Here is a 15,171-nt window from a genome sequence, read left to right as displayed (position 1 = left end):
ACAGGACACAGTGCAAAACCTGACAGCTATCTATGGAGGCAGGTCCATTTCTTCAAGAGGAAGGAAAGCCAGAAACAAGGAGGAAGAGGTATGCTTCCTGCATGTTTTCTGCCTTCATTGCATACATAGAATCCCATTTGATGCCTCATTTTTTTCTGCATGGATGTATAATTAAAAAAGGGCTTCTTTAGAGTTTTAATTAGTATGAACAGACAACTAGAGATAGCCCTTTGACAAATTTTTGAATTTGTTACATAAATTCTGTCACCAGAAAAAAGTAATTCATTTTCTCTTGAAACAAAATCAAATCTCATCTCTTTTAATAGTTATTAACCACATTTCATGATACATCGATGACATGACTGCCGAATTTGCTTCCCTTCCAAAACAGAATTGTCACATGACTAGTTTGTGAAATTTGAAAGATTCTCCATTGGAATTTGAAAGAATCAGCATTGTTGAAACTTTCCTCAAGCAGAAAGGTCTCTTTTTATTATCTTTCAGGAATACTTGGCAAGACTGAGGCAAATTAGACTTCTAAACTTTAATGAACGTCAACAAATAAAAGCAAAACTTCGTGGAGAAAAGGCAAGTTATTTTCCTTTTATTTAGACTAAGTGTAAGCATTTGCAGTGGCTCGTGATCTTTTATGTCTTTTTGGGTTAATTTCAAAATCTCTGCATAAGAAATTAATTCAAGCCCCTGGACGTCTGTGTTTTGTGCTTCTGCTTATTCTGTGAAGTCTATTCATTCAGAAAGAACAGGGTATTGGGGGGGGGGGGAAGAGGTGTCCCCATTCACTGTGCAGTCTCCCAGGGGCTATCTCTGAGAGAATGCAACACTTGAAAAATAGTGGCCCACTTCTGCTTTAGATTATTAGTGACATAAATCAACAGTTTTATGGAACATGCTCAGTACTGAATCCTGTAATCTATACAGCAAACTACTTCACCTTTTAGCTGAAACTAAAAAAAAGTGAAATCTGAGCATGACTTCTTTTGATTTCACTGATATCTCCATGTAGTATTGTCTCCTCCCAGTCTAATATATAGCCTGCATCCAAGTACTAGTCGAGCCTATCCCTGCTTAGTTCTGATGAGATCAGCTTTGTCTCATAGAGTAACTATACATAAACACATGTGAACTAGAATTCCATGGTTGTATCTTAAAATAACTGCTATTTTCAGGCAGTATGAATTTTAACCTTCCATGTTAGCAAATAAACTAATTTTCATAAGTTTGGGGAACATAGAGAAAAATATCTCTAACTATGTAGGAGGATCTGTGACTACATATAAACTCTCTTTCCACACTGTCAAAAGCTTTTAATGATACTGTAGAAAATTTTTTAGTTGCTTTCTGGTTCAATAATAGTTTTACATTGGTTCACTGTGCATATGCATAGATAAGATTTCATATCTGGACAATTAGCTTTAATCAAAAATAGATTGTTTTGGGGTTGAGTGAATCTAGCAGTTGGGAGATTCCAACAGCTAAGTGAAAAAAATAGCCTGGATATGTATATAGCTAAATTACTAATTTGGTAATCTGTAGAAGCTGCTAGCAAAATGAATATCAATCAGTGCAAGTAACAATACTTTTATATTGCTGGCCTGCTACATAAACTATGTTCTATTTCATTCAGAAGTAGAAATATAATCTAAATACTGTATCCCTGAATTATCTTACAGAGAGGTCACTATTGCAGTTATTATGCAGTAGTTTGGAAATCTGTGAGTAGGATGTTAATATTTGACCTGCCATTTCCCTTGTCTATATAATCTGGTTTGGGGACATTTTTATTTTTAGACATTTCTATCCAGAGTGGTTCCATGTTATATAAGATAATAATAATAGTAGTAGTAGTAGTAGTAGTAGTAGTAGTAGTAGTAGTAGTAATAAAGTTGGGAGGGACCTTGGAGGTCATGTAGTCCAATCCCCTGCTCAGGAAGGAAATCCTATACCATTTCGGACAAATGGCTGTCCAGTTTCTTCTTGAAAACTTCCAGTGTTGATGCATTCACCACTTCTGGAGGCAGGTTGTGCCACTGGTTAATTGTTCTAACTGTCAGGAAGTTTCTTCTTAGTTCTAGGTTGCTTCTCTCTTTGGTTAGTTTCCACCCGTTATGTTTTATTATAACCAAAAAAGTTCTGATCTTTTTAAATAAAGGCATTTCTCTCTTTATTAAAATAGAAAGAATCTTACTTTGATTTGAAATGTAGTTCGGTTATATTGTTATTTTTCTGTTGTTACAATCACCATTAAAAAACTGATATATTTTTTTTTGAAAAACAATTTTTCAGAATGAAAACAGTGGTACTTCTGTCCATGAAATAAATGAAGAAACAGAATTAAGGCGTAAAAAAATTGAAGCATTAAAGGTAATAGTGAAAAATAAAGGAGAAAAATAGCTAAGTTGAAATGGTAGGATGCAGTTATCATATGGAGTTTACAAGTAGGAATGACAAGTGCATGTTAATAATTTCCAAAAAAAAACAACGGCCAGAGCCCTTAGATCAGGGGTGTCAAACTCAATTTCATTGAGGGCCACATCAGCATTGCGGTTGCCCTTGGGGAGCCAGGTGGGTGTAGCCAAGGTGGGTGCAGCCTACTGGGTGAGCGTGGATGGAGTGGGTGTGGCCTACAGGTTGGGCAAGGCCAGCTCTACATTGTTCGTGTCAAGGGTGCCTGTGGGGGCCTGGGCAGAAGTGGGACAAATCTGAGGGTCTCTGGCAGAAGGGGGTGGGACTGGGGCAAGCGCCAAGGCATGGTCCATTTCTTTATTCCTCACAAAGGGTGACACCTCCCCAGCATGCACCCAGGGGGCGGGGCCAGTGCAGCAGGGGCTGGTTCCTCACTGTTTCTGGACGGCCTTGCGGAGCTAAGACTGAATGCATTTCAGCATAGATAGCCACCACAAAATTGTACGTTGGCTCCCGGCCAGCCTGGGCCAGGGCCAAGGAAGCAGGGGCCGTTCTCACACTGTTTCCAGGATGGGTTCACGGGCCTCATGAAACCATTTCGCGGGCCGCATCCGTTTGACATGTCTGCCTTAGATTATTAGTAAAGTACAGGTAGTTCTCAACTTATGACTGTAATTGAGCCTGGAATTTTCATCATAAGTAATGATGGTTATTAAGTGGGTTGCTATGTGACCATGACAAATTTCAAGAGAACTTTAGATTACGTACAAGAAGGGCTTCTGGCAAGGGATGGGCTCCACCTCACAAGAACTAGGAAGAATGTACTTGGAAAATAGCTGCCCCAGCTTTTCTAAAGGGCTTTGAACTAAAACAGAGTGGAGGGTGACAAAACTTTAGGTCCTAATCCCAAGCATAAATCCCAAAACAACCAATCAAACAAGGTAGAAGTAATGGGAAGGAAGAAAAATTCAGATGCAAACTAGGAGATGTAGGAAGCATACCCCAGATCAGCCATAAAGGACTCATGATTATAATCAACACTCAAAGTTTGGGGAACAAACAGGGTGAACTTGAAGGATTAGTACACAAGCGCAATTATGATATAGTTGCCATTACGAAACTTGATGGGATGAAACTCATGACTGGAATGTACTGGTGGAAGGATATAAATTATTAGATCTATAAACAGACCTAACAAAAGAGGAGGTGGAATTGCATTATACGTAAGAGATTGCTACATTTCTACAGAAATGCATAAAACCAATGATGAAAGCCTCCTAGAATGCATATGAGTTAATATAAAAGAAAAAAAAGAATGACATTGCTGTAGGTGTATGCTACAGGCCACCCAACCAAGCAGAAGAAATAGATAAACTTTTTGCTAATCAGTTAACAAATGTATATAGGAAACACACCACAGTAGTAATGGCGAACTTTAGCTACCCTGACATCAACTGGGAGACAAACTCTGCATCTTGGAGATTAAACAGGATCCTGACCAACCTAATTGAGAACTTTGTCATCCAAAAGATAAAGGAGGAAACTAGAGGGACAGCTATACTGGACCTAATTTTTATTAACAAATGATAGAGGGGGTTGAAATTGCAGGAACCTTGGGGGAGAGTGACTATGTCATATTAGAATTTAACATAATGCAGACACAAGTAATAGAACATAATCAAACCAGTGTCTTAGACTTTAAAAGAGCTGATTTCAACAAACTTAGAGCTTTGGAAGGATACCATGGAAGAAAATCTTAAAGGAAAGAACAACTCAAGAAGCTTGGGAAACTCTGAAAAATATGATTATAAAAGCCCAGTCCAGCACAATACCAATGAAAAAGAAAAAAATCCAAGAAGAAACCAGCATGGTTGTACAAAGAACTCTCTGATAAACTGAATGACAAAAAGGACAAGTATAAGATAAGATAACCTTTATTGTCATTTTTTTACTGTGAGCACTGTGGGTCACATTAAAAATGGAGTTCTGTTGCCTGTTTTCAAAAGAAAGTATATATCTACATATACATACACAAGATACCTATGCCCAAACATATGTTACATACAAGTATTAATCATTGTCCATTTTGAACACAGCAAAAAGAGGAAACTTGAGAGTGGAAAAAAGGGGAAAGAGGGACATATAACTAAGGCAGAATACTAGCATATAGCAATAGCAATATATCTCCACCTCTGATGACTTAAATGATGCCATGGCTGCCCTCTTGTGGTGCCTGTAGGCTGTGGGGGCCTGGATGGTGGACAACAGGCTTTGGGTGAACCCTGGCAAGACCAAGTAGCTTCGGTGCATGGAGCTCCAAGATCTAGGACTTTAGTTCTGGATGGGGTTGCACTATCCCAGACAGAACCTGTCCATAACTTAGGGGTTTTCCTGGACTTTTTACTCCTGTTCGAAGAGCAGGTGGCAGTTGCAGCTAGGAGAACCTTTGCACATTTTCATTTTGTGCACCAGTTGCAGCCTTTCCTGGGTCAGTAGTCCCTGCACTCAGTTACTCGAATCCTAGTTATCTCATGTTTGGATTGTTGCAATGAGTTCTATATGGGGCTACCCTTAAAGAGCATTGAGAAGATACAGCTGGTGCAGAGTGCAGCAGCGCAGGCAGTTTTAGGGCCCCTATAGTGGTCCATATTACACCACTGCTTCGCAAGCTGCACTGGTTGCCAGTCTGCTTCCAAGTACAATTCAAGATATTGTACAATCCTGTATGGCATGGCTACTTGAAGAACTGTCTCACCCCAATGGGACTGGCCCACACCGGCAGAGGGGTCATGCTGCGGATCCTATCAACCAAGGAATTTCAGCTGGCAGGCTCCAAGAAAAGAGCCTTCTTTGCCATGGCTTCTGCCCTCTGGAATATTCTACCACGTAAGGTGAAGTAGTCTCCCACCCTCCAATCATTTCAAAAGAGCCTCAAGACTTGACTCTGTAAGATGGCTTGGGTACCCAACAGGGGACTTCATACTGGAGATGGTTGATTAATTAAAACCTAATCCCATCTTCCCACCACTTGTTTGTCCAGCTTCCGCCTTTCCGATCTGGTTTTAATGGTTTATAATTATGAATGATTTTATTTGCTGTGTGTCCTGTCTGTTTTAAAGTCTTCTTTAATGTTTTATGCTGTAAGCCACCCAGAGTCATTGGATATGAGATGGGCGGCAAATAAATTTTCTAAATAAATATAAATAAATAAAGTGGGATGCTGCAAACCAGCATAAATGTGAATTGGTTACCAAGCATCCAAAATTCAATTGCATGACCTTGGGGGTAGGGGGTGGAGGTAACCATCAGAACTCCAGAACTGGGTCTTAAGTAGTTTTAGGGAGATCCGTGATAACTTTGAATGGTCGTTAGGTGAAAACTGTTACATCAGAGAAAAATATTCCAGTATTTGCTCAGCACTGTCATAAAATCTATACATGGGAAAATTAAAAAGGCTCCAATTAAGAATGTGCATACTTATAATAATGCAATAATACCTTAGTCTATTGTTCCATGCATCTTTAACATCGAGTCTGTATCTTGCTACTGGGCTAGTGTTGCTCAGTGTAGCTTCACATTCCCCTTTTCCTTCAAAGGGAACTCATTATATTCCTGCAGTCTGTAACATTTTCTTAGTTTAGCCCAGAGTTCCCCAACCTTTCTGGCTTGGCCCGGAAGGAAAGGGAGCAGCAGGAAAATGTGCATGTGCGCAGCCCCGCACCCATATGCGCAAATGGGTGTGCGCACGACAGCGGGGCTAGCGCACGCGCATGCACAAGTGGGCCACATGCACCCATAGCACTTGTGCTGGCACCCGGGAGCCTGTGGAAATGCGGCATGCATGCCCAGAGCACATGTGCTGGTGCCCGCAAACATGCGCAAATGGGCCGTGTGCGCCCATGTGACGCTGGCAATGCTAACATCTCCACGCCTGTGCAAATGAGGCTGCTACCGCAAGTGGGGCGGGGCTCACTAGCTATTCCCTGGGCCAGTGGCCAACAGGCCATGGCCCAGTATTAGGTCACCTACCATAAATTGGGGACCCCTGGCTTAACCTATACCTCAAATTCTTTATGTTGCCAGTAATCCTCAACTTATAATCATTCATTTAGTGGACCATGTGGCAAACAGGCTGCAGCCCGGTATTAGGCCGCCTACCGTAAGTTTCAAGCAGTCATAGATCACTATCATAGTTGCAGTCATGTGATATTTGGTTTACAAAATTGTAAAATCAAGCATGATTCACTTAATCACTGCCTCACCATTTGTAATCTTCAGAGTCGACTTCTAACAAATAAAGTCAGTAGAAGAAATTGGATTTACTTACTGACCGTGGCAAAAATCAAAAATACAATTTACAAAATTGTAAAATCAGGCATGACTCACTTAATGACTGTCTAACAATTGTGGTCATAAGTCAAGAACTATGTGTCCTCAAATCTACTCTCTTACCAAGTTCTTGAACTTGTTTGAACTAAGTTTATTTGAGCCATTGTTGGAGCCCCAAAATACAGTATATTAAAATGCCATATTATATTTGAATATCAGTTTGGTTCCTATTCATCAATTTTTCATTAAAATTAATTTTCTTCCCTGTAAGTTAGTTTCTTTTGTCTTTAAGGATTGCTTTAAATCAAGATAACTTAAAATTCTTTGGTTTTCTCAGTGGAGAGCCTCTGCTCTTAAGGCTATGGAAATGTTAGAAATGCTGTCAAGTAATAGATCTGGGAAATTAATCTTCTAACTAATCTAACCCTAACGTCTACTCTTACAATTTGAGTAATTCAGGGTTTGGGCCAGCCTCTGTCATCCATTATAACAATGAAATTTTGTAGAGTGACTGGCACAAAAAGAGTTTATTATGAAGAAAGAATATAGTCTGTATTTATTCATTTATATTTGAAATTTGCCAGATGCAAGTGTTTAGTTTTTTCGTTCAGCATCAATTTCTAATAAAGGAAGATGCATCTGTAGTATTAACCAGCAGGGCACAAAGCTAACAGCTTCTCTAGTTTCTTTTTCTTCAACAACTGTATTTACACATTTGCACATTCTCTAACCTGTACATACAATACTTTGTTGTTAAAAGTATGCTGCCTATATCAGAAATTATGTCTGCAATGCTAATAAAGTAAATATACACCAGAACTAGATTTATTTTATGACAAGACTGACACCTTGAGAGCAACATCTCTTAATATGCATATTACAAACTGAGGTGTAATGATATGCTTTGGGGATTTAATAGGATCTAATAGGTTAAAATTCAGTGCAAAAATATTTTTAAAACAGTTATAAATATCAAATAATATATAGAAAATCATATTCTTAGAAATGAAGTTGGTGATTAATTTCCATAGAATTAGGAATAGGGTTTCTTAGTTAAAAAAATTACTTTTTTGATCACATTCAAGGCACAAGCAAATGCCCGGGCTGCAGTCCTGAAAGAGCAGTTAGAACGAAAGAGAAAAGACGCATATGAAAGAGAGAGGAAAGCTTGGGAAGAGCATGTAAGAAATGTTAACCTATTGGATGCTTTCTATATGCTTGCAATTTTTCTTTGAAGCTTTAAACTAAGTATTGTCTTGTGGTGCAGTAAGTATGTGTACATAGTACTATGCTACTTAAAACTTAGATATTTTTCTTTTTTTTCTTTTTGGTCACTGAATCTTCTTGGACAGAAAATTGTCTTAGGGAGCATCCTGTCCTTGAGCAAGGCATAACTGAAACATTCCTCCTAAGCACTACTGTTTTTTTGCCTTTATTCCTCTCTTGATTTATTTCATAATCATCTCAGTGATTTGCCCTTTAAGCCTCTCTGAGATATATTTCAGGTGCTATTCAGATCATTGAATTGATTGTGTTCAGATGACAGGGTGGAATAGAACTGGAAGGGATCTTGGAGGTCCTGTAGTCCAGAGGTTCCCAACCTTTTGGGCACTAGGGACCGGTTCCGTGGAGACAGGTTTTTCTGCAGACCAGAGGATGCGTGGTTTTGTCTGCTGCCTGCATCTCGTAGATGGGGCTTTACTTGTTTGTGCAGCCTGGTTGCTGGCATGCCACAGCCCAGTACTGGTCCATGGACCAGGGGTTGGGGACCCCTGCTCTAGTCCAGCCCCCGACTCAAGCAGGAGAACCTATACCCTATTTCCTATACCCAAGACCCATAAATGTTTGGTTTAATTTCTGTTAACATCACCTGTCCTCTTCCCAAATACTTGAATGTGCAGAAAATGTAGAGGAAAGGGAAGTTGTTTTGGTTTTCTACTAGATAAAGAGGCATGAAAAAGAAGTTCTTTCTAGGCAACAATAAACTCTTAATTTCTATGTTGTCTAACTACAACAAAATGTTTTACCTTCATAACTCAATTTTCAATAGCAGAATGATTTTCACTATCACTCTTACCTAATGATAGAAATGAATAGAACTAAAAAACGTAAAAGTATTTTAGTATTTTAATTATAAAAATGAAAATCAGTAATATTTGGGAAAAAATATGAAGCTGTTCATTGAAGAAGAAATGAAAATGTTTCTATCTTTATATTTTTGTGTTATAGTTGATTTTTCCTTACTGTAGTATGTGTGTGTATGAATTATAATTACAGCTGGTGTCCAAAGGGATAAAAACTCCAGTGGGAGCTTCAGAATTAAGTCCTACGCATACTAAGCAGGAGGAAAGTTCTCCTACTAGACTAAAGCTCAATTCACCACAAATCATCACAATGACATCAGCTTTGAAGGAAGTGGGTGTAGTAAGTAATATCATTATTTGCAAATAATGTTAGAGTTTTGGATAAAAATTGCTGCCACTACCCCACAATGAAATGACAAACATTATCTTTTGCAGTCTCATAGCTATCAGTGTATTTGACATATATTTTCAATCTGGATTTGTAGGATGAAAATGCAGTATTTGTCCAGGAAGGTTTAGGGGATATTAAACCTGATGTTTCTATACATGTAAGTTTAATTATATGCACTTTGTTTTATTCTTACACTTCAATGTTTTTTTTATAAATTCACTTTGTTATATAAAATCTCTAATAAAAGATTTGCTTGTATCCCAAACTATTCTTGAATCTAACATTCTTAACATTCTAAATTGTTTTTTAAATATTCTTTTAATTTCTTTTTACAATCCTCTATTGGTTTTTCTGTAGCAACATTTCATTTAGTTTCTATCTAAAGAACTAGATGTTATTTTATATACCAAATGTACAGGATTATGATATGAAAAAGTATTTCATAATATCACTTCTTTAGAATCATTAGCAGCCAAGTTCTTTGAAATCCAAATCGTGTCTATTTTTTTTAAAAGAATCCAAGTCTTTCAGAAAAGTAGGTATACTCTCTAACTTGAATTGCCATTTTTCTGTCTTCATATATCAACTAGCTCTACATTGTCTATCAAATAAAAAAAGGTAATTTGGCTTGAGCTATTTTAATATTTTTCTCAGAGAGGCTGTCAGTTCTGGGGATATCACTCCATTGTAATCCCCTATCAAACACTAGAAACTTATTTTGTAAATAACTTAAGGAGAGATAAACAATACTTTGTCTTCTTTTGGGCAAGGTTTATTTTTTTAGTAAACATTTTTCTGGTTTTTAGAACAAACGAGAAATACTTCGAAGGCTGAATCAAAATCTTAAAACACATGAAGATATGAAAGAGAAAAGGGAGCCTGAAGACATCTCTGAAATCCCTGTGGCTGGCAAGAATCATCACCAACAAGTAGTAATATGTCCAGTTACAGCTGATCGCAAGAAATGGGAAACAGGAGCACAGTTTGTGGTTCCACTAGCACAATTAACAATGGAAGAATCCTTCTCTCGAACAGAAGGTAAATTGCCTTGGTTTTCGAATTGCTTTTGTAATAAGATGTAGATATTTATCCCACCATGTAACTAATGATACTTAACATAGATTGTGTATATTTCACCAGATGTATTATGCAAATTGCAATGCATAATAGATCAGGCGTGTTGCAGTATTTAACTGTGAATCTTTCTACCACTCAAGAAAGGCAAAGACATGATCCAAATTTTTTGCCTTAGTCCAGGGCTCTTTTCATCCTGTTCATTTTTTTAAAAACTTTGTACAATTAAGTAAACATTATTTACATTTTAATTACACTATTGATGGTTCTATTAACCTAATCTCATTTTTCTTTACACTAGTTTTCTATTTTTTTCTAGAGCTCTATTCTACTTTCATTAATTTTCTAGCTTGCTATATGGCATTATTAAGAATATAACCTAGTTTTCAAAACAAAAAAGTAAGAACAATAACCACAGTGTGTTGTTACAGCATCTAGAGAAACCTGTGCATACTCATGAATCATACCATCTGATAGTGATCTATAATTGTAATAAACTTTAAGTAACTACTTAAATCACCTGTTTCCTCACTTCATGTAAGGGTTTGCCTCAACTAGATCTCCCAAGAAAGCAGAATTTTTGAAATGGACATTGTTTCAAAAGGAACCTTTATTGAGAGTGATAGCAATACAGCAAAGCAAGGTCTGAAGAATTTACGCTCGAAAGGTTACCTCATAATGCCCATTCAGAACTCCTCCCCAGTGTCCAACTGTCTGGTTGAAATCCGGCCAATCCATAGGTGCTAGGTTGTTTTGAGAACCTAGCGATTTAGTACCCATCTCAAAGTCTCTCTCCCTTTCATTTCCCAACGGTCCCAGACTCCGTTGTCTGGAGATAAGGCAGATATTTTCAGGCCACGTTCCTTTCTCACAAAAGGAGGACGTTTCAAAGAGGACAGAGCAGAGCCAAACAAATACACCTTCCAAGTTTTTTATTAATTTTCCAATATTACATTTACATATTCGAAAAGTAGCATTGTGGCTGAGCACAGCAATTCCATTACATTTGAATATCATCAGTACAAATCTCAAAGTATTACAGTGACTAATTCCCTCTTTCCCCCATAATATCTACTGTCATATTCGAACCAATATATTTCTTATTCTATCAATCAAACAAAAAATACCTTTCTAGTATTCACCAATAATCTTCAGTCTATACATATCTTAATTAATTTGACATTCCATCTTTTAGACAATAACCTAGTAAGTTTTTCTTAACTTTAATTTCCCACTGATATTTAAGTTTAACGTTTAATCTTTATCATTTCCAGATTTTAAGTGATCCCAATTTCTAAGTCTCCTATCTCATATTTGGGGCTAATAATTTTTTTTCTTTTCTTCCTTCTACTTCCTTCCTTTCTTCCTTTCCAGAAAAAGAAAAAAAAGAGAAAATGAAATAAAATAAACCACCAGCATTTGTACCACAAACCCATTAATTTAATTATTAGTATTTATAGTTCTAAGTTTCACTTAACCTTTTCTCAACTCATAACTCATAAATATAAACGCTGAGCTGCATTTCTTGCAGATGGCGCTTCAAGGTTGCTTTATATCTTATCTATTTTCAGAGCTGTCAACAAGTCTCTCTTAAAGAATAACAGGTTACGTCTCAGAGTTAGTTGGATCTTTTCAGTTTCCCTCCCCCTCTATTTTAAGGGGGGGGAAGCCCAAATCTTCAATAGTAATTAGAATAAAAATCAGAGAAAAAATATATAGAGAGTAGAAAATTACAAATCTTATAATCCACCAATTTTAGGAAATAGAATTCCAATTAGGATCCCAGTATTTTTCCAACGTTTTAAACTCCCGAATGGTTAGTTGCCGCTGTTTCTGGAGGGAGGGCTAAAATCCCCCTTCCCTCACCACAGGGAGGAAAGTACTTTAGCAGCTTATGCAGATAATTAAGTGATTAGGATGTAAGAGAGGCAAACCTCACCCAATCCTGTCCACGCTGCTTTGAAGTTGCCAGATGGTAATGTGACTTCGCCTGTTAGTAGCCTAGGGACGAGCCATATTTCTGTGGCCGGTCCTTTCGTCTGCCAGTTTGGAGGGATCGCCAGCTCTAACGGGAGAGTTGCTTTCCCGTGATCCAGCGAAAGCCCCTCCTTGTTGGTCGCCTCTTTGGGTGACTTTCGGCCCTTTTCAGGGTCCCCCAGCAATGCGAAAGTGAACGGGGGGGAGAGAGCAAATCTCCCAGCCGTCCATGGCAGCCGCCTGACTAACTGGAAGTCAGAGCCTGACAAATACATTCCCCAGGCAAACAGCCCCCCTCCCACCAGAAAATCAGACCCCCCAAAAGGAATACACAGGCAAAGCAATAATATGCAGGCAAATACATTGAAGAAGTCTGACATACGTCCCCCTAATAGAATGACAAATCCACCTGCAAAACAAAAATAGGGAACGAAAGAGAGGAAAAACAAACACATCAATCAGGTTTATCAGGATAGCGTGCATGAAGGCGCTTGAGCAACCTAGGGGCTCTAACATGTTTCTTATAAACTTACTCGTTCTCTGAGGCAGGAAGATCTTTCCAGGCAACTAAATACTGAGTAGAACCATGATGCTTGCGAGAATCTAAAACAGTGGTTCTCAACCTTTCTAATGCCGCGACCCCTTAATACATTGATCCTTCAAAAAAGCCGAAATCTTTGCCATTTCCGCCAAACAAGAAACTTTTAAAAACCATTCTTGCAAAGTAGGCAAAGATTCCTTCTTCCAACATTGCCCTACTAACAACCTTGCGGCTGTAATTAAATTTAACATCAATGTGGTCTCTTTAGTATCACAATCAGTAACAATACCTAACAAAAACAATTGTGGGGTAAATTTTACCCTCCTTCTAAAAATTCTTTGAATATTCCACCATATCTTAATCCAAAAAGCTTTTATATTTTTCACGACCACCAGATATGATAATAAGTAGCATCCAAACATCCACATCTCCAACATTTAGGCTGTAAGTCAGGATACATGCGAGACATTTTTTTGTGGATCAAGGTGCCATCTATAAAACATTTTGTAAAAATTCTCCCTTAAGTTTTGGGCTTGTGTAAATTTGACATTCCTCACCCAAATAATTTCCCAGGTATCTAGTAGAACTGGTTCACCAAAATTTTGTGCCCATTTAATCATACATTCTTCGATTAATTCTGCTTCTGAATCCAATTCTAGTAACACCCCATAAATTCAATACAGTTCCTCATGTTGTGGTGACCCCCAACCATAAAATTATTTTCGTTGCTATTTCATAACTGTAATTTTGCTACTGTTATGAATCGTAATGTAAATATCTGATATGCAGGGTGTATTTTCATTGTTACGAATTGAACATAATTAAAGCATAGTGATTAATCACAAAAACAGTATAGCAATGCTCGATGGAGAAACTTACTCTTCCTTGCTCAAAAATGTTGGGAGGGAGAAAAGGGGAAGGAAAGAAGGAAGATTGAAGGGGAAAAGAAGGAGATGGAGAAGGAAGGAGATTGAAGGGGGAAGGAAAAGAAGGAGAAAGAGATTGAAGGGGAAAGGATGGAGATGGAAGGAAGGAAGGAAGATTGAAGGGGAAAGGAAGGAAGGAAGCAAGTAAGCAAGCAAGGAGAGATTGAAGGGGAAGGGAAGGAGATGGATGGATGGAAGGAAGGAAGGAAGGATTGATCGATCTTTGGAGAGTCATGTTTTTCCAGATAGTGATGAACTGCAACTCCCAGCATTCCCCACTCTTCCACAGTGCTTTTTAGGGCTGCTGGGGATGGTAGTCCAGTAAGGTCTGGAGACACACACAGATGCCCTCCGACGGTGAGGGAGGTGGGTCGGGAGGCGCGGGGAGGCTCCAGCATGGCACAGAGGGCGGCCGAGGGTGGAGCGCGGCCCCGCGGCAATCAGCTCAGCCAGCAGCAGCAGCAGCGCGTTGCTAGAACAGGACAGGAAGAGAGGGGACAGTGGTGGCAAGTCATGAAAGCAGCGTCCACACGTTCAGGGTGCAAATGCTTTGGACGGTTTGGCTCCCCCACCCCTTTATTTACTGATCTGCCACAAGCTCGTGCAAACAAGCCCCAAGGAGTTCTGAACGAGCGGTCATTTAAAAAAAAAAAGCTTTAAGCAACGAGGCAGAAAGGGGAGCTCGCTCATGGCTCTTTTTTTTCCCTTTCTTGGCAACTGGGAAGGCAGCAGCCAGAGACGCCACTGCACAAAGGGAGGCGGAGATAGGGGCGAGGGGGGAAAACCTCACTCAACTTTCGCCCTTATCAGACCCGGTTCCCTTCTGGTTGACCCCCACCCGCCCGCCCCCTTCACCTCCCACTACAGATTGACGCTACCCCTTAGGAGTATTTCACCTGGCTTTTTTTTTACCTTGGCCCTGCGCTTCTCCTTGGGGCTTGTTTGCACGAGCTTGTGGCAGATCACCAAATAAAGGGGTGGGGGAGCCAAATCGTCCAAGGCTCCCTTGCCAGACCTCCCAGCTAACAAGCGCAAGTTTGGGGGTTGCCAGCTGACGGGCGCAGGAGGTCTGCGCCGTGGCAGCTTCCCAGCCGCCTACTTCTTAGGCTGGAGCAGTTGCCAGGGCTTGCATGGTCGCTGGCGGCGGGGAGCGAGTCAGGGGGTATCGGGGACCACGCCAGCGGTCCTGTGCCATGGAGGCTTGAGGCGTGGGATGCAGAGCAGCGCGCTGCCATGGGAGGCGGCAGGACAGGGGGGAGGGGTTACCTGCATCCTGCCAGCCGAATTCTGGAAGCCTGCCTGAATGAAGAATTTTAGGGGATGTTGAAAGGGAGACAGACTGAGGGCTGTATTAAGACCATAGATGGCTGCGTAAGGAAAGTGGAAGGGAGGCGAATTTGGGGTGGAGCAGAAAACACGTGGAGA

The 15,171-nt window shown here is 39.6% G+C and overlaps 1 protein-coding gene across 19 annotated transcripts in view; it reads left to right on the top strand.

The window, feature by feature from the left end:
- The window catches only part of NEK1 (NIMA related kinase 1), a 94,600-nt gene that overhangs the window by 40,943 nt on the left and 38,486 nt on the right, over window positions 1-15,171 (top strand). For 17 of the 19 annotated variants that reach the window (XR_005554666.1, XR_005554667.1, XR_005554665.1 and 14 more), the window contains 6 exons: window positions 505-588; window positions 2,305-2,382; window positions 7,839-7,934; window positions 9,031-9,177; window positions 9,323-9,385; window positions 10,035-10,266. Coding sequence is in view for 15 of the 19 variants with exons in the window: in XM_039326473.1 (XP_039182407.1) it covers window positions 505-588; window positions 2,305-2,382; window positions 7,839-7,934; window positions 9,031-9,177; window positions 9,323-9,385; window positions 10,035-10,266 (700 nt within the window). In the remaining 4 variants the exon portion in view is untranslated. The remainder of the gene's footprint in view (window positions 1-504; window positions 589-2,304; window positions 2,383-7,838; window positions 7,935-9,030; window positions 9,178-9,322; window positions 9,386-10,034; window positions 10,267-15,171) is intronic. The other 2 variants (XM_039326474.1, XM_039326478.1) reach the window with 2 other exon arrangements.

The sequence above is a fragment of the Crotalus tigris genome, unplaced genomic scaffold, assembly GCF_016545835.1.
Source record: "Crotalus tigris isolate CLP2741 ecotype Arizona unplaced genomic scaffold, ASM1654583v1 scf7180000024341.3516292, whole genome shotgun sequence".
In the NCBI taxonomy this organism is placed as follows: domain Eukaryota; kingdom Metazoa; phylum Chordata; class Lepidosauria; order Squamata; family Viperidae; genus Crotalus; species Crotalus tigris.
The sequence above is the reverse complement of the archived record's forward strand: the minus strand, read 5'-3'. Positions and strand labels throughout refer to the sequence as shown.